This window comes from Vanessa tameamea, chromosome 7 (genome assembly GCF_037043105.1).
Source record: "Vanessa tameamea isolate UH-Manoa-2023 chromosome 7, ilVanTame1 primary haplotype, whole genome shotgun sequence".
Taxonomy (NCBI): Eukaryota; Metazoa; Arthropoda; class Insecta; order Lepidoptera; family Nymphalidae; genus Vanessa; species Vanessa tameamea.
The window spans coordinates 5,645,517-5,673,397 of record NC_087315.1 but is presented as its reverse complement, the minus strand read 5'-3'; the positions used below and the strand labels follow the sequence as shown (position 1 = coordinate 5,673,397).

General features: G+C 31.2%; 3 protein-coding genes across 5 annotated transcripts; 1 reads left to right on the top strand and 2 right to left on the bottom strand.

Moving 5' to 3' along the window:
* Positions 1 to 818: 818 nt before the first annotated feature.
* LOC113401160 (cell division cycle and apoptosis regulator protein 1-like) lies at positions 819 to 8,786 on the bottom strand. Of its 2 annotated transcripts, none has more exons than XM_064215264.1 (16): positions 7,942 to 8,786; positions 7,103 to 7,251; positions 6,790 to 7,015; positions 6,371 to 6,660; positions 5,660 to 5,927; positions 5,207 to 5,363; positions 4,950 to 5,120; positions 4,318 to 4,493; positions 3,760 to 3,930; positions 3,434 to 3,670; positions 2,831 to 3,066; positions 2,508 to 2,610; positions 2,308 to 2,422; positions 1,866 to 2,101; positions 1,632 to 1,747; positions 819 to 1,475 (listed from the first exon to the last, which is right to left on the bottom strand). In XM_064215264.1, the coding sequence occupies exons 1-16, from the start codon at positions 8,605 to 8,607 to the stop codon at positions 1,301 to 1,303; spliced, it is 3,492 nt and encodes a 1,163-aa protein (XP_064071334.1). In that variant the 5' UTR covers positions 8,608 to 8,786; the 3' UTR covers positions 819 to 1,300. The 2 variants fall into 2 exon arrangements, with proteins under 2 accessions (XP_064071334.1, XP_064071335.1); XM_064215265.1 differs by having other exon boundaries at positions 7,103 to 7,248.
* A 4,318-nt stretch (positions 8,787 to 13,104) lies between these two features.
* LOC113401167 (uncharacterized) lies at positions 13,105 to 22,722 on the top strand. Its single transcript, XM_026640971.2, has 5 exons — positions 13,105 to 13,347; positions 14,691 to 14,751; positions 16,984 to 17,192; positions 20,943 to 21,105; positions 21,853 to 22,722. Exons 1-5 carry the CDS (start codon positions 13,179 to 13,181, stop codon positions 21,935 to 21,937), a joined length of 687 nt encoding a protein of 228 aa, XP_026496756.1. The 5' UTR covers positions 13,105 to 13,178; the 3' UTR covers positions 21,938 to 22,722.
* LOC113401166 (odorant receptor 19a-like) lies at positions 22,612 to 27,710 on the bottom strand. 2 transcript variants are annotated; one of them, XM_026640970.2, is made up of 5 exons: positions 26,689 to 27,710; positions 25,433 to 25,529; positions 24,798 to 24,911; positions 24,010 to 24,165; positions 22,612 to 22,800 (listed from the first exon to the last, which is right to left on the bottom strand). In XM_026640970.2, the coding sequence occupies exons 1-5, from the start codon at positions 27,609 to 27,611 to the stop codon at positions 22,747 to 22,749; spliced, it is 1,344 nt and encodes a 447-aa protein (XP_026496755.2). In that variant the 5' UTR covers positions 27,612 to 27,710; the 3' UTR covers positions 22,612 to 22,746. The 2 variants fall into 2 exon arrangements, with proteins under 2 accessions (XP_026496755.2, XP_064071484.1); XM_064215414.1 differs by lacking the exon at positions 24,798 to 24,911.
* Positions 27,711 to 27,881: the final 171 nt, after the last annotated feature.

Here is a 27,881-nt window from a genome sequence, read left to right as displayed (position 1 = left end):
ATAAATAATTAGGAATTTTCAAATTTATTAATACGAAGTATAAATATAAATAAAGTATAATAACTAAATTTCAACTGCTTTTTAAATTAGTAATGTTAAGTATAAAAGTACCCAAGTACTCTGATAATTTTACGATTAAATTTATTTGTAAGCTTAATATATAATATGGTGATGTATTTGTATATTGTAATAAATGATGTATTAAAATCTTGTTTGATTTATTATTTAACCAAATATTTATCAAATTTTCCAAGTAAATTTAATTAGTGTCTTAATATTTTTCATTGCCATATTGCCTATGGACGTCCGCGTCAACACCGAATTGTATTCTCAGGGAACTATCAGCTTCTTCGGCACCGACCGTAGATTTCAAAATGAACTAATTAAAAATTAAGTCTGAGATGCTCAGTCTTTTTTAACTGTTCACTTCTCAATTTAAATTAGTTAATGTATTGGTTTTCTATATTTTGTCTTATATTTTACTAATAAAATATTAGTAATTAATTTTATTCTCCTTTATAATATTTTTCGTTTACGTATTCTTTTTCAGTATTTTCAGGTTCGATGTTTGACTTTTGGTATAATAATATCACAGTAACAGCTCTGTCGCTAAAAACGTTTCAAGTAGTAATGTACATACATAAGTCTGTTGTTTAGAAACATATTAAATTTCCTGTGCATAAGTCAACATTATTCTCTACCGGTACAACGTAAGAATGGCCTTGTGAAGGTGTCTATATAATAAAATGTCAATGGGCGTAGATGTTTGAGATTTTAAATTGAGATCAGGAATATAATCAAAAATAAAACGCAGTATGTAATGTGACATTTTTATGGCCACCACTTACAATAGGATTACTTAAAATGCAAATTCAATCACACATTGTCAAAAATACAATGATAACATACGATTACTCTCAATACACAGCATGGTCTCACACTTTGTTACGACTCAGAAGGAAGACATCTCACAAACATGGGTTATATATTTGTGACATATACTCTATAACGGTATAAGAGACTTACTCAATATCGGCACTGACATGAATACTATATTTATTTTTGTTTACCAATATTATAAATACTACTACAATTATAAATAGTCACGTGAATACATAGAGGCAAAACGAATTATCTGCTTATTTTTATCGTTGTTATTTAAAATGATATTTTTTATCAACAAAGTGAAAAAAAAATACAATATTGTTTTATTTCATTAATAGTAATCGTTATTATTGCTTTTTGTTTCATGTAAGTAAATATAAAAACTTATTCTGATGAGTTCCTTGACTTTTTTGTATTATTTGTCGTCGAGATCCATGTTTTCTGTTCCAATTATGTCAGTTTCTTTACTGTCTTTTGGTTTCTCCTCTTTACTGTCAGAATTACCTTCAGTGTTATTACTATCAGTTTCTGGAGATTTTTCTGAAGGTTTCTCTTCTAATTTATCGTTATCATTCTCTTCTTTTTCAACCCTATAAATTGTTATTGTTACTTTAGTTTTTATTGAGTTAAGTCGGAAGTTCAAAGTATTTGGATTAAAATTAATTAGCTACACTACATTATCATTACAATCCATCTAGGGTTTGTACACAATAATGTAAATTATACTATTATTCTTCTCAACTCACTTGGAAGGTCCATTGAAAACTTCAACAACGTCGTCGTCCTCATATTTAATGTTCACAACCGCTTCCACTTTAGACTGTATGCTCTTAAGAGCAGAATGGAATATTTTCGAGCTAGCCTGTAAAAAAGAATAATTTAATTCGAATCACTTACGTACTATATATAATATACAAATAAAGTATATATTATATATTACTACTAGAAAATCAATAAGAGAAGAGCAGGAAGCGTATTACCGTGAGCGAGGCGATGCGCGCGCGCGCGGCCGCCAGCGCGGCGCACACGTCATTGAGCTGCACCTGCGCGCCGCGCTCGGCGCGCTGCGTGCACGCGGCGGCGGCGCGCGCGGCGCGCAGCGCGCTGCCCGCGTCCGCCAGAGCGGTCTCCAGGCGCGCGCGCTCGCCCGCCCAGCGCGCCGCGCCCGCCACCAGCGCGCCCACGTCCACTACGCGGGACTTGTACGTCACTATGCCTGGCAACATGCGTAATTTGCGTGTGAGTCTGTTACGTAGTCGATGTTATCTATACGCTATGATTACGTTATGAAACTTTGAACTGATCTCGTTCTCGTGAGGACATTAAAGATTTGGTCGACGATTTGCATCATCGTTGTTTCTTCATCTGAATCAAACTACTATTGAAATTAGGCTGATTACTGAGTTTTACAACATTACTCACCACTATCACTGATGTCCTTGGTTGCAGAAGATGTTTGACCTTCGTTGCTATCTTTGTTGAATACCGGTAGGAGTTCTCGATTGCCTGAAGCTATTGTAGCTTCTAATTCAGTTATCTATAAAAAAATACAATTTTCTCGTTTTGGGCAATATTATAATTTAAATGAAAAATTTTAAACTTCATTAGTTTTTACTACTTACATGTGCAGGTACTTCGTTGTTTACTACAGTACTGTCTAATGGTAAATCTTGGATGGCTTCTGGTGTTCCCGCTGCTAAATCTTTAATGGCTTGAATGAGAGACCTAAAAATAAGTGTGTTAATGTAATAAAAAAAATACATGTATTATTTGGAATATATTAGATATATCAATCTTCTGAAAGAATTCCAATTAATGCAACATTGCAAAAACTAAAACATTAAATAGAAGCTCGATATAAACGTAAAGTACTCGGGACTCTAAGAAAACATACACTCACTAAAAACATACACAGACACTCACACAAACATACATGGACACTCACTTATAACTGAAGTTGTCTCGGATGCAGACTTTCTCGAGTATGCTCCGTATCTGTGACCTGGAGAGCTGTAGGCCGAGACTCATAAAGAGATTCTGCAAGTCCTTGCGGGTGATGGTGCCGCCGCGGGCCGTGTCGAAGTACACCAGCGACAGCAGCAAGTAGGGGTCGGGCGGCAGCTCCACGCCGCGACTGCGACGCCGGGGCGAGCTGCTGCGGTCGTCGTCGCTATGGGAGTCCTGGGGAACCAAATTTCTCTCTATCATCACCTAACAGCCCCTATTTATTATACAGAAGCATTTAGGTCACTTTTTATACACATAAGAAAATTATCTTGTACCTGCCCGCTTCGTTAGACATTAAATAAAAAGCGAGAAAGGGCTAAAGGAATAAAAAAAAAAAACTATAACCACCTAAGGACGATTCCGCGTCGATTGGTCAAAGTCTCATAATGATATGTTCAGTAGCTTTCACGTGATTGACACAGGAAGAAAAAAATATATGTATAGTAGACAAAGATATACATACATACATACATATTATACATACTATAGATTATGGATAAAATCATTTTTAATTAATTTCAGTTTAAATTCTGCCACCTACCCGCCTGTCACGTTTACGCAGATCACGTTTGTCATCTTTCTTCTCTTTTTCTTCTTTTTTTTCCTCTTTTTTCTCAGGCTCGGCTTTTTTTTCTTCTTTCTTTTCTGATTTCTCAACACTTTTGTCTTTTTCTTTCACTTCTTCGGCTTTTTCGGGTAATGTATAAAGAGTTTTGTAAACGTAAAAGCCAAAATCTCGCATTAACATCTCATTGAACAATTCCGCAAAGACAAAGAGCTAAAAAATAATAATAAATGTATAGTCAATAAAGAAATTGTAATTCATAGACTAAGTGCTTAAGAATGAATTACAAATTAAAACTTTACCTCAAAACTGTGTTCCTTGTTGTCGGTAATACGATAGTCTAGTAACAGGGATAGTGTAGCAACATTGCAGCTAAATTTGCCACCTTTGGCAGAGGATGATGGGTGTACAATTATATGGGGTGTATTTGGCATTTCATATTTGGTCTTTAGAACTTGTTTCTCTTTCTCTATCTGAAATATAACAATTATAAATATCGTTTAATATACTGCGTCATTGGTACTAGACTAATAACGTTTATTAGATGCTAGCAACCTTAACCTAGCAAGTTTAAAAGACCCGAAAATATAAGTTTGGAGTTGTCCTCAGGCAAGGCTCATCAATAATAATAATAATAAAAAAACCTCCTTTCAAGAAATACATAAAAAGCTAATAATTAGTTATTAGCCTTTTATGTTTGTAAGTTGGTAGTGTTTACACTCCCATGCCAAGTAAAACTGTTTATCTGTGGTCTTGTCGAATTACTAACCCATCGGATTATTGGAAAGAGCAGAAACATCATCAATTGTTTATAACATTTGTTAATTACTGCTTGTATCGGAATAAATCAAATAGTTAACCTTTTTCTTTTCTTCTTCTATTTCCTTTTCCGTTTTAGGTTTTTCTTTTTTCTCTTCACTTTTTTCTTTATTATCTTTTTTATCTTCTTTATTCTTATTTTTATCTACATCATCTTTGTCCTTCTTATCACTTTTTTCTTCACTCTCATCTGGTATGACAACTGGGGCTTCTTCCTCTGTTTTAGGAATGTATCATAAAATTGGAAAAGTGAATTTTGTATATAATATGATTGTATTATTTTTTGGTGTATTAACACAATATTAATTGTGTGCTACAAGGAGAGCGAGAGAGGAGTCTCGCATGCGGCCTTTCTTTTGGTAAGCAGACTAAGTTTTTCTTAGTGCCGGTACAGTAAAATATTTACATTTTCACAAATGTTTAAAGTCGTTTAATGTTTTGCAGGTTTGAATTAAGTTTTTTTACATTAACCACCTTTTAGAATAGTGTTACTTTGTGATGACTATTATACATAATCAATACTTTGTCAGCACCACGACTAACTATTACCATTTAAATTAATTATTGTATATATGTATGGTATAAGTACAAATAAATAATACATAAATAAAAGACAGGCATTTGTTAAACAAACAACATTCAAATTGGTAATTATAATTACAAGAAATCTAACCTATAGTTGGTTCAGTCTTATCATCTTTAATTTCAATATGTTCATCTTCGGTTTCTTTTTTTTCCTCTGGCTCATCATCCTCCACTTCCATAACATCATCACTTTTAGATTCTTTTTCCTCTTCAGCTTTTATAAGTTTTGATAATCGTGAAACTAATTGTGATCGTAAACCTAGTATTGAAATGAAAGTAAAAAGTTGTTTATATATATATTTTTTTATATTAGAACTACTTTTATTATGAAAAACAATGACATACCTTTACAACTAACGTTTCGTGCTCGAAGTTCTTGTCTCAGTTGGTCAACTTTAATCGTCCTTAGATCAATTTTGGAGTAATGCGTCGGTTCAGGTTTGCCATCGTCATCGTCGTCATTTTCATCAATCGTTATCGTACTGTCATTGGCGTCGATCTCCTGAAAAACATGAAACTTTCTATTTCCATCGGTGGAAGCTCCAGCAGCTCAAGGCAACAGAGTTTTTTTTTAATTTTATTGACTGCTTGAAACTATTCTCTACAAAGCTTTAATAGCCAAATTTTTAACGTATATGAACGGCAAGGGGGTTGGTTCTACGCGTTCAGGTTCTGTCATATATAACATTATGTCAGATTTCAGGATCGAATTTGCAGCGAGCGGCGGGGCCGATGTCTTCGAGATACGGTAGTAGCGCAGGCGGCCGGAAACAAAACCAAACAAAACTGGGAACAAACAATTTGGGATTTGTCCGCCGGAGCGTCGGGCGGCGGCGCGGCGGGCTCGGCGGGCTCGGGCGCCGCCTTCTCGCCGGAATCGCTGTCCTCGCCGTCGAGCCTGCGCAGGGCCGCGTCGCAGGCCGCCTTATACTGCTCCTGGACCGTCGTCCACTCGATACGCGACGGCTGAGCGGACCACACATCTGGCAGGAACAACACCACACACTCGAGTCTCGATTTTCCGCCGCTGCCCTCGCGCCAGTAGTAAAACTCCACCATTCGGTACCTGCGCGGGTAATCGAGTTATAGTGATGCATACTCACACCCGCAGCCATCCTCGGGCTGCCCGACTGCTGCATGGACACGACACATCCCGTACGAGAGTCAACTAACTCTTTTTGAAGGACAGTACATCGATCTGCTTCCAATCGGCAGCGCCACTTACGTACGATGTACGAACGCCTCTATACTCTCACATAGTGAATGTGTGCTGTACCATGATCAACTAACTTATGCCGCCGAGAAACCAAGAGTATCTTCTTCAATATTAAATTGCTCATAATTCTGATAAAACGTTTTATTTAATCTGTTTAAACGCAGCTTATGTATTATTTTATTCTATTTGAGAAAATACTCTTAATTTTATCAGGAAAAAAGCAAAGCACAAATATCGATTCTCTGGATACAAAAAAACTCGAACATTTTAAACAAAAGAAAAGTGAAACTTACCATTGAGTGCAATTTGATAAGTCAACGCCAGTTAGAGCTTTGCAAGTACGAATGGCTGTTTTAACTAACACTCCAGGATCAGATTCAGGATTATCTCCATCAAGAGAAGGACTCCAAGGTCCACCTATAGCAAAATTTTCTCCTCCTTTACCCTTTTGTCCAACAAGGAATTTAATCAATCGAGTGGGATGTAAAGGTGTTTTGCTTGCTCGTTTGTCTTTTTCGTCAACTTTCGTCAGTCCACATTTTTGATACAAGGTTTCCAATGTTGGCATACTGATTAACATCACCTAAAATAAAAATTGTTGTTAGAGTTATTTATATTTTATATCTAATCTACATGAAAAACTCAGCAATTGATCAATCAATGTAACACTATATATACCAGTTTTTTTTTGTGTATAAACTTGGATTCATACCTTAGCTGAAAATCTATAGTCAGCATCTGGTGGCTCTAGCGTAGCATCATTGGGATTTGGATTTGGTACTTCTCTACTCATTATGTGGTAAGCACAAGGGTTATTTAAAGAAAATGGTGCTTGGGGAGGAAACGTTTCTCCCCATTTTACATATGCATTAAAAAAATCTGATGGTATATAAAGATTTGTATATCTCTGAGAGAGGGTGGGAACATCAATCTTTTGGCTGAAAGAAAATATACAGAAAAGTTATTTAAACTATTAAATTAATTTTCAATTATAAACTCAAATATAAGCAATGTTAAAATCTTACACGTCAAGAGGTATCCTAGGAACTCGAACAACATATTTGATTGGTGAAGGCTGATGGATAATTGGTCGTTTACGAGGAGGAGAGTCTCTGCGATTACGGCTGTCACGTCGATCACGTGATCGTGACCGACTTCTCGTCCGAGATCGCTTCTAAAACAATATTAAAATGTAAGCTTAAAATAATAAATTGTGCAAAACAACATAATATATTGATACAATATAATTATATTATTGTTGATCATACATTTATATAGTAATGAATGTAAGCCAATTAAACTCTTTACAGATATAGTTAAAGACATTATAGTCATTACAATTTCAAAGAACAGAACACTACTTTAAATAATATTATTTAATATAATATTTATTTGGTTAACAATTTTTAAACTCACATACTCGCTAACTACACAAATACATCATAATTACTATAATATGATGTTTTTGTGTTATTCCAAAACAGTTCCTGATGCAGAAAAAATATATATGTTTATAGCATATTAGTTTAATTCATTCCTAATTTTTGTTGTAAGTTTAATATTTATATGAAATAATAATGTGACTCATAACATGTGGAAGTTAAGAAGTTTATTCAGTTACAATACTTGATGTACCCTTACCAAAAGGTTAAATAGTGTAAAATAAAATGGGCATAACATCATAGAGTATGAATAGCCTAAAAATATAAAATTTTAATAAAAAGAATAATCCAAACATTAAACTATCTATATATATATTATTTACTTTAAACAGAATTTTTTGATGCATACTAATTGTATAGTCATCATCATTTGTTTACATTCTTCAATAATAAACACTATAGAAACAATTTGAAATACTCACTCTGTCATCTCTCCGAGTGGTTCTTTCATCACGACGGTCATCACGGCGAGACAGCATAGACTTTTTATTGGATGGAGGAGGGACAGCGTTGTATGTGTTGGTTTTTGGTGGGTTAACCTTTTGGTTAGGACCCCCTTTGGGAAGAACTTGGACCCGTGTTGCATTCCATTTGAAAGGCATATTAGGATTGTAAGTCGCTTCGACTAGTACCCTGTCATTCACTTTAGGTATTGCTCCTTTGGCACACACAGAAGTCTGATAAAACACATCATGATCAACGAAACCAAAATCGTTGTGGGTCTTCGTTACTGTACCAGTAAATACACGCTGTTCATTTGATTGTTGTGTCTGATTAGGTGTGTTGTTTTGATATATATTTGGATTCATAGCGCGCGGTGTAGGATAAGCTACAACATTTCCAGGATACATTTGGCCTTGAGCCATTTGATTCATTGGCATTTGTCCCGCCATTGGCATAGCCATACCTCCTTGAGCTTGTATCATGCTTGGATTAAATACTGCCTGAGTTTGCTGAAAAGGCATCATACCTTGTTGTGACATCATTGCGGCATTTGGATCCATTATCTGGGGATTCATGCCGGTCATGTTTGTGTTCACGTTGGATCGAGCCCATGGCGGGTTTTTGGTACCGCTACCAGTTTGCATTATGATATATTATTAAGCACTTACAATTGACATTTGCTTTATTTTATTGTTATAATGCACATTTAATTCAGTTTAAACCTTAAACAAAATGGCCGCTAAACAAGAAGCCATGCACAAAATAATATAATCGTGAGCGTGACGCTTTTGCTAGCAAGCAACGATCGAACAAATAAGCACAGACTGCACAATTACGTACATACATAATGCAAGAGTATCTGACATTTTATTAAAACATTGCTAGCTCCAAAAATAATTTACCCATAAAAAATCATCTACAAAATAATTAAATGAAATTAATAGATTATTTCATTGAATACATATGATGGCTATTAGATATATACCTACAAAATATTAAATTATTGAAATGATTAACTTGATTCCATAGAGTTGAATTTGAATTGTTATCAAAAAGCCGATTAAAATAAAAAAAATGTGTTAATTTGTACCATCAAACCAAACGATATTATTTAAATAAATATGGTGCTTACAACTATTTTCCTGAAAATGATTTATAAATGTTTTACTAATTTGAAAGCAATATTGTTGCTGATTTTTTTTTTTATAAAATATAGTTTTAATATTTGGCACGACTGCTTCGATCGTCTAGTGACTACCATTTATAGCTATAGACCTCGAGTTTTTGATTTGAACCTTCGTTCTGATCAATAAAAGTTATTGAGTTTTCCTATCCAAAAACTCTAAACAACAGCCCGAAGTATGAATCGGAAAGCACTGTTGCTTTTATGTTTGTTTTAAACTCTCGGTTGAAAGCAAAATCATTATTCACAAGCTTAAACTACTTTTCTCTGTTGTATACAAAAATGCCTTATACTTAACATCATACTATAATAAAAAGGCAAGTTTTTGTATCTGTATGTTGCATATTATATCGAGAATAAGTTGGTGGTTAGAAAGCGAACGCCGCAAAAACTATATACGTAAAATAATTGAATTTTTTTAGGTCTTATATAATATGGCAATGTAGGTCTTCAATGCCTCGGAAAAGTCAACGACAGCATATCTTTTACTAAATTCTTTTCTTTATTTTATTTATTACTTCTTCTTCTTCACTTTATCTATTAGTATATTCCATAGTATAGTAATAGACTATAAAGCGCTCAATAAACATTTTTAATTATACGTAACAGGTAATCAAATAACGTGCTATAGTGCTTGTGGTGGTTTAATTGTAACAAAGGATTAAAATATAAATATATATATTAAGTAATTAATAATATGTTAAATTTAAACCTTTTCGGTGTGTAGAAAAATCTTGCGTTGTATAGGTAAACTACTTACGTACGTTTAACTAGTAGTAGTTAATACATTTTAGAAACACTACCTACCTGTGATTTTTACTAGTTTATTAGAGACAATTCTTATTGTACTGTTACTAAGTCGGGACGCCTAATTTTGTTACTAATTTAAGTTTCTTAAAATTTATCAATACATAGGTGATAATTTTATTATTGTTTCTATGAATACTATATGTATAGTAGGTATAGTCGGCTGGCAGACTTTGTCCTCCATGTATTATATATGTATACTAAAATCTTCTACTGTATCTACATATTTCTATAAGTTTCATATATTTTAATTTAGTACTTTTCTAATTTAGGAAACTCAAATCTCTAATAAATTAATATAGATTTTGTAATAACAAAATTGCTTACCTTTGCATATTACAACGATACATTCATTACTTTTATATATAAAAATAATAACCTGCTAATGTCCCAAAGCTAAGGGAAAAGTGTAGAGCTCATTCCACCATGTTGCTCAAATGAGAGTTGATGGATACACATTTTTTACCTGCAGGTTTTCTCATGTTATCCTTCACATTCGAGCTAAAATTTGTAAAACACAAATTAAGTACAATAAAAATGAGTGATGCTTGTCTGAGTTAGAATCCCACAATCATCTGTTTAAATTTACTTGTTCTAACCACTAGACTATTTATATATAAGTCTATGCATATTATATAATATTATAGGCGTTCCTACTTCCTATGCCAATTATACAATTCGTCCGAGTTGAAACTTGAACCTTTATATACCTAGTCGCTGTTGAAACTTGCTTGAAGGTTTCTGGCATTGTACTACTGACGTACAATAGACGGCCGGCGACTCATATCGAATAATTATTATTCAGAAAAAAGGAAAACTCTTAAGTGAGATATAAATTACAATGATTAACAAAGTTTGCAAATGTAAATGGAATAAAAAAATTACTATTTTATACATATTGTATTAAGTACGTAAAAACGCGGATCTTATTATATCTCTAGCTTCTTTTTTTTAATGTAAAGGTTGTTTTCAACAAAAGTAAGCAAACCTTTGTTGAAAACAACATTAAGTACCTATTTATTATTATTATATTTTTACCTAACTGTTTAACAAGAAATGGCAAATAAGTTTTTAATATTTTTTATTGATTCAACGGCGGCCTCAACAGCCTTGACGCTCTAGGCTTATGACAATGTATTCCATTTCGCAACAAAATAATACACAAATATATAATTTCTATTTATATAATCCAAGATAAATTAATAGTGATAATAATGTATTTGCTTAAGGCGATGTAAAATACAGTCGACTGAACATTTTTGTCAAGGACTTAGGAAAAAACTATTGGAATCTTTATAAAATGACAAATGCAGTCTACCTCTTAATTTTGAGTCCAAGGATGCCATATACCTAAACACGTATAAAATCAACTCGTTTCTATATACATTGTGATATGATTGAAACTTAACGCCGAGGTAAACAATACAGAGATAGAGTTAGGAATATTACGTACCTATTAGTAAACACTAGTCATTTTCACAGTCACACGTGTTTAAATCGTATTGTCTTTGATTAGCCGGTGTTTATAATATTTAACAGTACGGCAGCAGGCAATGTTAGAGTAGGATCTATGCTGGGGGACTCTATATTCTTAATCAGTAAATAGTAACTGAAAAATACTAAAAACTCAATAGTGATAACTAAACAATAGTTAACGGAATATATTCATTCGCGAATCAATTGACATTATGATTACATGATTACCTCTTAAATTTTCACAAGTTAACTTTCGATGTAAATATATATTACAGGATAAAATAGTCGCAGGGACAAGCAATGTCAATAAATAACTAAAGTATATAATATATTTATAGATACATATAATTAACCTGATATTATTATTATGGACTAGCTTCATAACCGATTGGATATCTCATCGGAAACATTGTTCAAAAACCCAACGATGTTTTTTAATTATACTTAAAACCTACTGGTAACCTGCATTCTTTATTCAATATAAGTAGAAGAATTACACTTACTTATTGATTGTCAAATTAGAAGCCGGTTCAGAAAAGAAAATTACTATTAAGTTTTAAAAAATATATCTTATATAATTTTTTTTATATCAACATATAACCAGCCTAAACATTAAATTCCACGTTCTCAATTTGATTAAGACGCTCATCCTTTATTTAACCCTCTTTGGTTTTTAAAATGTTTTTTTTTTTAATCCTGTACTTAATATATTATAATATTATATATTTCTTACTTTCAAAAATGTCGAACTTCTTCCCTACAAACTTACATCTTAAGTTTTACCCTCTAAGGTGATGATTTTCAGAAACCCTTTAACATTTGTGTTAAATGCATTAATCTTAATAAGACTTAACAATCTGATTTCCATATTTCTAACATCAGAAATGACGAATTTATATAAAACCTTTAAAAAATGTGGTATCTCATTTAAACTCGTTAAAAGATAAATTTTGAAAAATCCCTTCTTACTGCTCGTTTACGTTTCAGAAGGAAAACTTTTTTCATTCTGTTCCAGTCCACCGACGTAGGCTTGTGTGTATGTTTGTCAGTCATTTTAAAATTTTATTAATTAGAAATTTGCATCGATTATGTTCAACTCATAGTGCTCAGTATACAATGAATTTAAAAAAAAAAATTAAAAAAAAGTTAGCTCGCCAGACCTAAATGATATAATATACAATTGCAAGATTATTGCTTACAAGTACATTATATTTACATCTGACGTTCAAATGTCGGAAGCGATGATTTCGAGTTGGACCAGTCCGTCTGTAACTTTCAGCAGAGTGAGATTGCGCGGCTGCACGAGCAGACGTAACGGATCGTGACGTGGAGCGTACATTTTCATTTTATAACAAGTTACGCACTCTTGTTGTGTTCTTTTTTTATTTTTAAATTTAGTTTTTGTCCTACATAATATAGTCGCCATGTTTACAAATACCACTTTCAAGGTGTTATATTTCCGTGTTCTGGCACGATGCCAGTTTAAATAAACAGATGCGCTTTTTGATTTCTCACCAAATTCAATTGTTAATCGTGATTTCTTATTTAAATTATATTTGATAAATAAAAGAATAAAAGTTGTAGCTTATTTATTTGATTTGTAAAATTTAATTGTAGTGAAACTTAAGAAAGATATTATACAGTGTTCGTAGTTACAATCACATGTGATATATGTCCTTGGAACATACTCAATTTGTGTATTCTTGTAAAGGTTCATTTAATTAGTAGAAATGAAGTGAAGTGTCGAAAATGAGTGTGGAAATTAACCAAAGCAACTCGGAAAGTGGGTCTCGTCCGACGCCTAACGTTAATAAAGGGACTACAATAAACAGATGTACCCCCAAAAAGTCATTAGAGTCGAAGTTGTGGGACTTGTTACAGCCCGTAGCTAGATTATGGGGATTAATAACTGCTGTAGGTAAGTGTTTTTCTAATTACAATCACATTTGAATAATAGAAATGCTAACGGGATTTTATATGAAATTACTTCATTGCATTAATTAGAAACATTTTATAGTATTATGTGTCATTACCATCATTTATCGAATTATTTTTATATTCATTTGTTTTGTTATGTATGTATATATTAATTGAAATTTATAAATTCCGTGAAACCATTGCGTTCGTAAATTAATTATATATACTGAAATGTAATCGAAATATACTGTATTCAAGTATAGTAGAGCCTATATTACAAAGTCTTTGAAATCTTAATTTCCGATTCGGAATATAAATTCTAACGAGAAGAATCGTCAAGGAGCTTCGTAGTTACTGTTATTATTAATAAAAATGTATTTACAAGTACTGTAGAAGTTATTTTAACTTATCTTATATGTTTGATTTATTGAGTTATAGTACCATTGTTGATAATATTAAGCTAGATAAGGTAATTTAGATATATGGAGTATTTATTATATCTGTTATCGTATGTAGAGTTTTATATGCTCTGTCAAAATGTAAAACAGTAAATTTATTTATTTAAATATTTTAATCTTCAATATATTCATTCGTTAGTATCAAATAATGTCGTACGATTTTTATAATTCAAAGATATAATATAGCAAGATATACAGGGAATATAATTTATTTTATTGGAATGGTGAAATCAGCGTATTAAGGGCACGCGTAATATTCATAATAATAAAAATAAATTTAACGTTGAATAATAGTTAAAAATATAAATAGGTTTATTGTTATTTTGAATCTTTAGCGGTATGTTTTCATTAAAATCATTTTTAAAGTTAAAATTTTACTTATTACTAGCCTTATACGGTTTATCACAAATATACTCCAACAAAGTATTAATATTAAATGAATATTCAATATTCGTCTATCGAATTTTATTTTCTAGTGTTACACAGATTTATTGCATAGGTATTTATTTCATATTAATTATGGTTTTATTAAATATATGTAATCATCTTCTTACTAAAGTTATGTAATCTAATAACGTAATAGCGATCACCAGTTATTCGAAATTAAATTATTGTAAAGTTGATTTTAATGAATTTAATATCATCGTAAAATACGTTAATACGTATAGAAATACGTTTGAATAAACATGACTATACACACGTTACGTACGACTATAAATACGTTTGAATAAACATAACATATAAAGAAGAAGATACAAAAATTTTATTTAAAATAAAATGGGCATGAATACTTAAATAATAAAACGTTTTAATAAAATTCAAACCAAGTCAGCTTACTTGTTTTTTTTATATTAACTTATTCGTCTTTGTCGTCATCTATTCTCAGTGATGAGCGGCGCCGGCGCAGAACTAATGGTCCTAGGGTACGAAGTCGCCCCAGGGTTAATGTGAGTATAATATATATACCTATTGCATTATATTTTTAGTAATTTCGGCAAAAAAGTACATCATCTCAATACGTGTCGTAAGATCTGACGTTGGATTAGTAAAGACTCGCAAATACGAAGCAATGGGTGTGTCTATATATTTCCTTACTGTGATGATCCCAGAGAAGCGAATGTCAATGATAATAATAATAGTACATTGTAATATTAGTATATAACGTTAGCTTCCCAAACAAATAAATAATACAATTCATACATTAAAATATGAATGTATTTTAACAAAAAATATACATTTTTAAATATCTTATATAAACAATTTTTAACTTTTCTTTAATTAAAAGCAACGTTAAATTAAAATATATACGAATGTAATGTTAAGATAACTAAAATGTTTTAACATCCATTATATTAATGATGTACCGAGGAAATAAAGTAAGATATAAATGAGTTTGGTTTTAAAAACATTGTTTTCTATAAAGTTTTTTACCATTACAAATAAATTATACGTATAATAGAAAATTTGTTTTCGTATTTTTTTTTATCGACGAAACCTTTATTATTAAAGACATATTGTGAGGAATAAACTTTATGTAATTTAATTTATTTTTGCCATATATGATTAATGCCAAGGAGTTTAAATAAGTCATAAACGAGGACGAAAATACTAGGATAAAATAAATGCGTAGAACACTTCACCCAATGAAAACTCTCACAAAAGAGGCCGAGGCGTATACAGCACGTTTTATGTCTTTCTCAATTCTCTTTCTTAAAAAGAAAGTATTTCTACTCAGCTTTTATATACGTCGCTACACGAATTTTAATTAAATACTTCTTTTCACTTTGTGAATTGGTTTTTTAATTTTAAATTGATATATTGGCGTATTTCGTCGTACAGATATAAATTTAAATGTGAAGTCGTAGTCGTATATTCTAAGTGTTTTTGTTTAAAATTACCCCTTAATCTGATATGAGGTTCAGAAAATTTACATCAAAATTGATTTAACTTATTAGTCGTGATTTAAAATAATTATGAATTTTCATTTTTTAAACTTCTTTAATATTAGTATATTTTGTATTCTGGTATTTAGTATTATGACATAATAAAAGTTAATATAATACAAATACTATATATATCAATAACCAATAACAAGGTTTATACTTACTTCTTGATCAAAGCAATATATAAAACTATTGTTGAGTAAATTTTAAATACAGGGCAGTTGTTTTTGGCAGTGGCATGAATGCAATAAAATCTAAACGATTCGCCTACATAGGCTACGAACGTTACATAGAATATTTTGAAATTATTTTATTATATTTATTTTTAATAAATAATATGCAATTTAAAAAAAGTTGCCACTAACACGTTTTTTTTTAATTAACACTTTTAATGTGATCCACAACATAAATGATGTTATTAGTTTAATTTTATATTATGTCACAATATTTTCAATCATATTTTTTTTAAATCTATCCTAGAGCGTGCGTCTTGATAATATTTATTATAATTTAACCCAATAACAATAAGATACCTATCAATAATACCTATTAATAATATTTACCAGTAAATCTTAGTTTATACGCTTACAAATTAATACACATATATCATAAAAAATATTACATAATGCAGCTTTAAAATTTCAATGGAAATTCGTCCTTGTGTAAACTACTTATTAATTACACTTTAAATTGTTTGAAGTTTAATCTCAACGGAACCGATCAATCTCTTTTGTGTATCCTATATCCAAATTTGACACTGGTGAAATAACTTGTGCTCAACAAGGAAGCATCATCGAAATACACTTTAATTAATGTTTTCATGAAATTTGTGCTCTAATTTACTTAATATAAGTAAGCATTATTATATAAATCATACTGAGTTATATCATTCAATCAACAATACTACAGATCATTGTTGATCGAAGCTTACATCTTATTAATATTGCTATTGCTAAAATGTATGTTGATTAGATGTGTGCTACTGTTATTCGCTCGGCATTCCGAGTGGATTATTCTTTAAGAATCAAAGGGTACTCTCAATTAAATTCAATCATTTATTTATGAAACATTGTAAATTTCATAATTTTATTTATACAGAACGTAGCTAGTAAGCCAAATGGGAACTTGTATTAAAAAAAAACATATATTATTGGTATTCGTTTATCACATAAAGTTCATTAATTAATGTGCTTCTGTTAATTAAAATAAATAATAAAATAGTTTTATTTTCTATAGTGCTGGCGCAGCTCTAGTGTTTGTATTGGAGACTATGTGGGTGGCTGCACTGTTCATTGACCTTTTATGTCGTCGTGGTGAATATTCCATGAAGCTGAGGTGCTGGGACTTCATGAGGTGGTCCTGTGGTCGTGCTCGGGCTCCATTCTACGCGTGTGCGGCAACAGCAATACTGTTTGCTAATCTTACAATATTGGCTACGGTGTCAGGTAAAATATAATGAAACGTAAATTTAAAAATAAGCTTAATATTTCCTAGTTCTTCGGTATATATATATCCTCCTGCCCTTATCCCAATTTTACTTGGGGTCGGCGCAGCATGTCTTCTTCTTCCATACTTCTCTGTCGGACGTCATCTCACTAGTAACATTCTTTCTAACCATATCGTCTTTCACGCAATCCATCCATCGTTTCTTGGGTCTTCCCCTTCCTAGTTCTTCGGTATTGTTTGTATTATTATATATTTATTGTGCTATTTTACGTCATTATTTTTTGCATAAACTTTCATTTTGATACGCCTTTTGCAATTCGCGGCACGTCTGTCATCTCGTCACGTATGACGTGTGATATACGAATCAACACCGTTATCTTACTTCCCGCATTTTAAAGTTACGTATTCACGGTTTTTTCTTTACTTCCGTGTATTATACCGTGTAATATATCAATGTGCAGGATTATGGAAATATATAACAATAAAATATAGTAATAATAATTTCTTTTAACTTACTGGTGAACAATTACAACTCATGAATTGTTTTTTTTTAAAATATAAATTGTTTTTACTTATATATCTTTTTTCTTTTATTTATATTTTTAATGAGAACTAATGTTCAAAATAATGTTGCTGTTTATATACTTGAGATTGTAAGATTCAAGATGGCCAAGTAGATTGAATATATTATAAAAAACGTATAATAGCTGGTGTCAATCCACGCAAGGGCTACTGAAATTTCATTTGCTTAACTTGCGTTTATAATTCATCTCGTAAATGGTGGAGGACAATCTGTCATGTGTATCTAACCACTGGAATTGAATCAGCATGGAGAAGTAAGCTCCTAAACATCTCTTCAAAAAAGACAGGAGGCCGTCACGGCTGTTTTCGTATTATGTAGTAAAACTATGTTTTTCTTGATAATTTTTAATCTTATCAGACAAGACGATTAAAAATTGTTATCCGGAAGGATAAACGTAGTTAATTTTATATAAGATTTATGGCCTGTTAGTCTAGCTATATGAAACCTTCCTGTTACTTCCACTTAGAGTCGTTAATTAGACCACCATATAATGCAACTCGAGGAAGGCACTATATGGGTCATGGTTTCATGTTTCTGGGACAAAATGAGTGTCTTGACCGATTAAAGTCGTACCAACAACAAGCATCAATATGAAGAAGGAATTTGAAAGAAACTTATTCATGCGTTTAATTATAAAACCCCATCAACTCAACTTTATTTTATTGATAAACATCGAGAGTTGGGGTTTTATATATATGTATATCAAAATATATATATATATATATATATATATATATATTATTCACAACATCTTAGTGCTTAGTTATTTCAGGATAAAAATAATCTCCATTTACGAGTTTATGTTACAGTCTCAATTTTGGTTTCAAAATTTGGTTCGACTCGAAAGGCGGTCGAAAGTACGTTTGACTAATGACATAGTGACTTAGGTTTGGCTAGTTTAATTAATATCTGGAAGTTTGTCATCTGGGAAATTGGTATTACATGACCAACTGATCTGTCTAAGATGTCTTCAGTCTTTAGTAGTCAGTTGTGCTCAGTCACACTACTGTTAATATTCATGACATTATATATTATACTCTTGGCCATAACAGATTTATATCGAGTAAAAAAAATAATGTTTTCAAAACAATTTAATGGGATAAATAGGTCCTCTTATTTTTGTCCCCCTAACAGATGTAATTTTCAAAAAATATTTCTTAGCTGATGCTTCTATAAATAAACCTGTATTGAAAATTTCAGTTTTCTTGATTCGTTAGTTTTGGCTCTTATAGTCAGTCATGACAAAATATTTTATATGTATGATACGATATATATATCGCTGTTCTCATTTCAAACGTCAAACTAATTTCATTTGAAAAGTCAAACTAATTTCTACCTTTTTTTGAATTATCAAAATATCTCAATCAATTCAACTTGCAATAATTCATCGTGCTTAATAATTATGATTTGGCTAATAATTTGCAATCATTAGCACGCATTTGTGTGATTTTTACCGGTTATGAATGAAACTACTTTACAAAAACTGTTAGCGTGAGCTCTATGCTAGACTCAATTTTATGTGGCCAACATCATAATGATATTACTATAACAAAAAATATTAACCGGAATAATTAGATATAAATATTTATAAAGAGTAGTAATATTACCATAGAACTTTCGAAATTAAATTTATAAGTTAAATTAAGTTTTAATTAAGTAAGTTTTTTGTAAAGTTAGACGGCCTTATCGTAGCTTAGCGGCTGTTTATTTATACATTAATATCTCTCTTTGTCATCATTGATACGACATTCGAAAGAAGATACATCATCGTTTAATGAAATATATATATAATATAATAATTAAGGTTAAAGTTATTACTTTGGAAGGCTTAACCTCACGTATTTTTATACGTAATTATAATATTAACTAGCGACCCGCCCCGGTTTCGCACGGGTGCAATGCTGATTATAAATCATCGCGGACTTTTTTTGAAGACATTTTTAAGGTGTACATTAAAATAATGCACTGTTCCAGTAGTTACATTTTGCAATGTAAGCGCAAAAAATGTGTTTATTTACAACATCACTTTAGAAACTTCTAAAATAATCAGTGTTTCTCTACTATATTGTGCGTGTATTATACATGTAAACTTTCTTCTTGAACTAATCTATCTATTAAAAACTGCATCAAAATCTGTTGTGTAATTTTAAAGATCAAAGCAAACACAGGGACAGACAGCGGTAAGCGACTTTGTTTTATACTATGTAATGATGATTCGCATCACAGCCAATACGTGAAATAGCTTGAATTTAATTATTATTTAATAACAACATTCTTCAGACATACGATCTTCAAATTTCACACTAATTAATTGTCATATGTATTTTATATTTATATAAATATAATAATACTATAATACGTATAATTGTATATGGAGATGGCTGGAGAATTTGTGGAGAAATTCTAGGTACTGCCGGTAAGATGTGAAAAACATAAAAAATACGTTTACGTTATATAGCTTCATGGTTATGCAGTCCACTAGTTAGAACAGGTGAACTATTATTTCAGCCAAAGATTGCGGGTTCAAAATTGGGTGAGCAGTTTAATTTGGGTTTAGGTACAATTCATCTCGCATTCGTAAGTAAAGGACAACATCTCGAGGAAACCTGCATGTCTCTAATAAAAACGGCTGAAATCTATTGAAATAAGCACCATATATTCTTAAAAGGAAAATATACCTTACTATCTTGTCCAACAGTGGGACTCTTACAGCTTGTTAGTTTGCGAAGCACTTGCGATAAACGTCCAGCAATTTGGCAAAATGTACTGGTAGTTAATTAGATGCATACGGTTATGTAATAATTATGTAAATAAACGTATAATCTGTATAATTATGGCACATAAAATTTTTGATAAATAAAATCTCTTTATTTCACACGATCGTTAAAATTGACAGATAACAAAAGAATTTTCGAAATGATTTATTAAACAAAAATATTATATTAATACTTTAAATGTTGATGTATGTGAAACAATTTATTACATAATATTCAAGAAATGTATTAAATTGTGATACTAGTGCACTGTAAGTCTGCTGAGCAGCTTCCAATATTGTTTTAAGATAAATAACTTTTAATTGAACAAACTTTTTGCGAGAATTGCACTTAAGAGATAATTTATCATTTAGGTGTTTAATTGTATAACTGATTTAATATTATTGTTATAGGTGGAATGTTGCTCGTGCTGGCAGCCTTGCGGGCTACCGTCCCGTTCTCCCCATACGCGACCCACGGACCGCACTCTCCCCGCGCGGGCAGCACGCTTCTGAGTCAGCACGACTCGAACATACCCGACGTCTATTACAATGCAGCACAATCCGCTGACGACAGGTTTGCTAACAAAATGTAACTCGTTTTATGACGTTTTCTATTTGATATTTTCATGAAACTATATTTTATCTGAAATGTTGAAAACAAAACTGTATCGTTTAAACATATTTAGTATTTGAGATTATGTGCACGTTTTTCTGATATTTACCACTTACTAATGAATAAGTAAGTCCATTCTAATGAGATGGATTCTACCAATAACTAGTTATAAAACTTTGTTACTAATTAGTAATACTAAAAGTATGAATTAGCAAGTGTAATAAGACACAACGCACGGGGAGCCTAGCATGCAATAGCTTATATTTACTAGCATTTACTTTGCCAATTATTTTGGGTAAAGACTAACGACTATCACGATGATATTTTTGCAAGGCTTCTGTTGTACATAAACACAGTTCTTAAAACGATACTTTAAATGTATACATCCTTTGTTTGCATTATATATTCCAAGAAAATATTTTTTCTCATGATATTTCTTAGAATACTGAGATGACATGTTAGAGAATGCAAACAACTATGAATGAGTTGCGATGTGTTATATACTTGTTAGATGGAATAATAAAACAGTCATTTTTTATATTTACATTTGACGTTTAGTTATTACTTACTTGTATACATATATAAGATGTATATAAACTTTCTATATAATATATTTACAAACGACTAATGTGAAAAACTCTAATGCAGTCCTTGTTAAGACCATATTGTAATTGATTATTTGTTTGCAATTTTTTTTCTTATTTACAGATGTGAAGAAATGACAGTTCTTGATGTGATGACCTCAGACAGATCACGTTCAGTAACACCGAAACCGCGGCTTCTGGAACTTTGACTTGTTTTATTAAGTAAAAAATAATAATAATTCATAAATGAATTCTTCAAACGCGGTTTCAAAGATAACATTATCAATATTCGTTACCAGACTTCGAACTTCAGCGAGAAAACTAACCCAGGAAACTTTGTTCTTAAAAATGTAGCCATTGCTACATATAACTCTACTTTAAGTGGAGTGAATTTTTATCCGCTTGTTTTTAAGTTGCTTTAATGATACTAAGCTTACGGTCCGTTTCTGAAAAAAATGAGTACCTACCGTAAAAAAGGAAAGGCTTTATCGCTGATTTAATCATCAATTATCAAAAATTTTCGAGACACTTATTCCAGAATCCTACCAAGAAATAAACAATAATATTTAAGTTAAAACAATAAATTGGTACAATAGTTTTAAATAACATTACTTTAAAGCGATCAATATATTTATAAAACTATATTTCTTCATAGCCATAATCTCGACAGCGGCATTATTTGGTTAACACTTTAGAAACGGACCTATAAAACATATTTATTGAATTTTCATATCCAAGTGATTTATAAAAAAAAAAATCATAATATTATTCAATTATATAAACAGAATTTGTAAAAAACTAAATTATGACTTATAATGAAATGGCATAAGGTTAGTAACTAGTAATAAAGTATTGAATTATTTATTTTCTACTTTTATATGTCCTTAAAATCTGTGATAGAATAGATTAGTTAGTTACATTTATATTTAAGTTTAAAATTAAATTACATGAAGTGCATATATGCGTGTATTAATAAATAATAAAGTATTGTTGTTTTTTAATTCTTCTTCCTTTTTGTCTATGACTGTCTTTGGCTCAAAACTGCATAATAAGAATATGCGGCTTTCATAATCTGAAAAAAAAACGGATTTTTTTTTTAAAGTTTTAGGTATATGTATATAAGTTTTCTACTCTGAATAGCCTTCAATGCCTATACGTACGTACGTATACGAAAGTAATTAAAAACCATTAATACGTCGTTAAAAAGTAAGAATTCGACGGCTTACAATAACAGTATCGTATAATCGCTATCGGACATTTACTAGCAATATTTTACATTTATATAAATCACTAGATAACAAACTTTCGTAAAATATTGGGTACTAGTTTTCAGCGACTTCTCCAAAGTATAGAGGAGGAGGGGAGCCGTTTTTCGGTGCCGTATTTTCTTTTCTGTAGCCCTGACCACTGGTTAGTAATTAAGACGTGAAAGCGAAACAAACAAACAAACACACAAATAAATAAACTCACGTTCACATTTATAATATTCGTTACGACACACTACCATTTATGTCCAATATGTTTTATCCTTTGTGTTTATTCTGGTAACTTCCTCTCACATTGTCAATAAAGTAATTAAAACGAGCCGCATATTAATAAGTACAATCAATAGTTTCTCCGCGATGCTACCGTGATCTACTCGTTATGAACCGAATTCATTGTAAGACGTTATTGATGTGGAATGTAATATATATACGTATGTATGTACAATGCAAACACAGATACAGAAACCATCTATATCCAGTGACATATCATTGATTGAGAAGCAATTGCTACAATTAATGATATGAGACAAGATTGGCAATTATATTTACAACAACCTACAACGTAATACGATATACCTAATATTGAATATATTACTTAATGACAGTTTCACTTTTAATTTAATTTTTTTATAAACAATTATGAAGAATACAGTTTTTGGTAATTTATAAAATCATCATTTTCATCTTTAAAAATAGTTTTTAAATAAGATAATAAAAATGAAATAACAAATCCTATAAATAGGTACTACCATAAATCTAATATATTTTCTAAACTAAAGTTTTTCCATTTGCTGAACGTATTTGAACGAAATATGTTTTGTAGTTAGAGTATGACCTAGAAATGTACAAACTTTATTAATTTATTTATTTATATAGTCATAAAAAAAACTACAATACTTATAAATAAATGAAAGATGAAATTTGAAGATGTAAACTAAAAATGAAAGAAACTCATAGATATCATGGTGCAATCATTAATAATGATGTACGTATTTAGTATGCATAGTATAGCTTACTGCTAGAAAGCAGTCGTTGTCCATATTGGTGAAACCTGCGGCGGTGAGGTGCAGTGGTCGCTGAGCTCTCATCATGGTCATTAACAGCAGGCGGCGCAGGCGTGGCGGCATGCGTTCCCATTTACACTGCATTACTGCTTCTGCTACTCGACCGGCCTGCCATTTTTGTTCAATATGAATTCTTCAAAGTTTTATTTGTATACAACAAAAAACCGAGATTAAATAGAACCTTTAAGGTACTGTTCTGTTCTGTTCAACTGTTAATTCCTATTTGAGTTTATAATATCTATATTAATATTATAAATGTGAAATTATCTCTGTCTGTTACCTCTTCACGCTGAACCAATTTAGATGAAATTTGTTATGAAGATATTTAAGTCCCGGAGAAATAGCCTACCTTTTTTAATATACCCTTTGAACGGCCTAAATGGACAGTGACGGTTTATGTGCTATAGTTAGTTTTATAAATTTCGCGCGGATAAAGCCGCAGGCTTAGCTGGTAGTTTATATGCAATGATAAGTACTTGTTTCAATAACTGTAATTATTGATAGACAAAATAACTGTTAAAGGAAACCTTATACGAATTATTGACTAATTTTAGTTTAAGAGAGTTTCCTATAAATAATTTTGTTTTAAAAGTTTTATCTATTTATGTACGTATTAATATATTTTTTAATATTTTAGTCTTGTATTTATATGACGTATTCTTCAAAATGTATGTTTCATGCAGTATTTATACGTAATTTATACAATATTACGTATAAAGTATAATTTTATTAGTACTTACTTGATGTGTGAGTTCATTTCCAGTGAAGCATTGTAAAGCGAGCTGTATGATCATGGCCACAAAGAAGGCTAGTGATGTCACTAAACGAATGGATTTGAGACTGGAGGCGTCTTGCTACAAACAGATGAGGTTTCACTCGGAATGTATTCCAGAAATTATAATAATAACATTACATAGTTTATATTTATAAATTATTAGGCAGTCAATCTGTATTAATCTTAAGTATTGTAGTTAAATAGTAGTCTTAAATTAAGATAAATTAACTATATTAAAAAAAAATACATTTGTTCTTTATATTTTTTTTATTCTTTGTTTATTATCAACATTTTAGTGGTCCAATAAAAATAAACAAGTAAAACCTCTTTTACACTAACAATTCTTAAAAAAAATGTTAAAGAATGTGGTAAAGTATAATTAAATTTTATGGTCTGTTACGGAGGTAACGTACTGCTTGATGGTTTATGCAAATATATAATGGAATTAATGTGACTTAGCGAATCATGCTCGGAATGTTAATTGAAATAAAAAGTAAATTCCTCATCATTACCGACATTCAAATTCAAGCTTACTTAAAATGTTATATCTATAGTTCCGTGCATAATAAGTAAAAAAAGTAATCTGACTTGTTATCTTACCGAAACTTGTACCATTACCACGCAAATCGCAGCCATGCTCGAGAGGAGTTGAGTCATAAAGCCGTAGGAATAAGTCGTCGCAAAATTCTGTACGCAACTGTCAGAAAAAGACTTCACTGAATGCCGACTTATCGAAAAATATGAATGAACTCTTTCATTTTGTATGAGGTGAATATGAGACGAAGATTATGTTGATTTAGGCGTGAAAAAAGTAACCGACTGACAATATTGAAGCGGTAATCTTCTGATATTGAACCTTGTCATATAATAGTAAATGTGTTTCCCCCATTTGACGAGCATTTTTATTGGAGTATTTTATATAAGTCTTTTGATGACTTGTTCTAAATTTGAGATAAAATCATTTTTTTTAAATAACCATATTATATATATTTATAGCTATTTATAGATATAATTTCATATTAAAATATATACCGTATTTTTATACATTTTTTTTAAATAACGTATTATATTTTGTGACTTTATTAGATGGCATTCATTGTCGATGTATGTTAGTGCACAATATTTTCAGAAAGTAAAGTTAGTCGTTGGCTCGTGTTACGTTACAAGCTAATTTACGTCGCACTTTATTGCAATTTAAGGGTCATTGCCTTCATTCAGTTAGGTTGCCAGAAGTTTAGTTCAACTTACATTCTGTGACTTAAGATAATGGAGCTAGCTAGCAAGCTAGACTAGACTAGAGGGTAGCTTGTGGGAAATGCATTTTATAGTTTTTATAACATTTAATGAATGGCTTATATTTTCTGTTTTATATCAAAAAAGTAAGAATGTACATATTTAAATATAACAGCATTTTATTTAATGCAGTAACGATATAAACAAAATAAATATTATATGTATTCCAGCCATTATTCACAAATGTCGTATGATATCGCTGAGCATCAAAATGATATGATATGATAAATTTGAATATTAATAAACTTGTAAAATAAAAATATGTATTTCACATTATTGAATAAAAAAGAGTACATTTATTTCATAAATGTTTAACTTTACTGCCTTTGATGAATACGCTCTCTACGATTCATGAAAATAAATTTGGTACACCCACCGAATTATAACGCGCCTGCATTTCAAGCTCAGGGGTTGATTAAATTAATATTAATGTCATTTTCCCAGGGAAATAAATATTGGGGAGGATAAAATATATTCGCTCTGATATTTATCTCAACTTTAACACGGTAAAATTCGAATTATTTTCATTTGTTTTTCTGTACATATAATCCATTTTAACTTACCCAATTAGCATCTGATGCTGACGAACGCAACTCTTAAAGGTATTTTCTAAAGCGATCTCAATTTCTTTTTCCGTATAATGCGTTCGCACAATTCTTTCGTAATAGATCTTGTCTTCCTCATTACAAGAATCGATAGTAATAACTGTGTCACCGCTATCGCTAATTATACCTTTTGTTAAACGAACGATTGTGCGATCGTAAGCCGTGGTTATAGCTTCTTGCAGTATTGCAAACTGAGAGCTCATATGAAGTATTATAGACCCAATAAACGTGTCGATTGTCATAACAATATGCCCCGTCCAGAGTAAGCCAATTGTTTCTAAAAGAAAAGTTGAGATATATGCTGTGTCGCTTTGATATTCCCACGGTATGTATATCGGTTGAGGAAGTGTTCTAGACAGCTTAACATCGGTGTCATTCAATTTAGCGGTCTCAGCCTTCCAGCGAAGATCTTGAACGATGCCATACACGTTTGTGTTCCCGATAGTTATCCAGCCAAAGAAGACGAATGTTGCAGTCAATATTCTTGTTATTTTAATCGTTCTTCGGTTTTTATCATTATTTTGATAGAATTGTTGCAAATCTATTTCCAAAGTGTGAACTATGTCTTGGATTTCGCGATTTTTAAAGAAAAATATGTAGAGTTTTATAATAGTAAGATCGTGAGTAATGACAAAGGATAGACTGAACATGAAACGATCCAGATCTTTTTCACCAATAAACGGATCGATGGACTCTAGTCCGACAAAACCAGCTACCCAGACAGTTTCGGTTATTATGGAATAAAAGAGATAACATACAGGAAAGTTTTCGGTATTTTCTTCATCTGGATGATGCCACCATCCTAAGCCAAGGAACCGAAGCAAGATATAGTGAATAGAAAAATAACGTCTTGGCGGATTCATATCGACTGAGTCGGACATGGTTCCTCCTTGAGCTTACAACGATCTTTGTTTTAGGTTTCATGTAAATGTAAGACTAAGTAAATAAGGATATTACATAATAAACATGGGCGTGGTTGAGCTGGGCGGAGAGAGACAACAGCAACGATACTACTACAGTTGATGTTTGGGAACAAAATATAAGCGAGTGCGATTATATCTAAATGAATGGAATTTATAAAAAGATATAGTTCTATGGTTAAACGGATTAAATTGAAACTATAAAATTATATAATGTTTGCAGTGTAATTT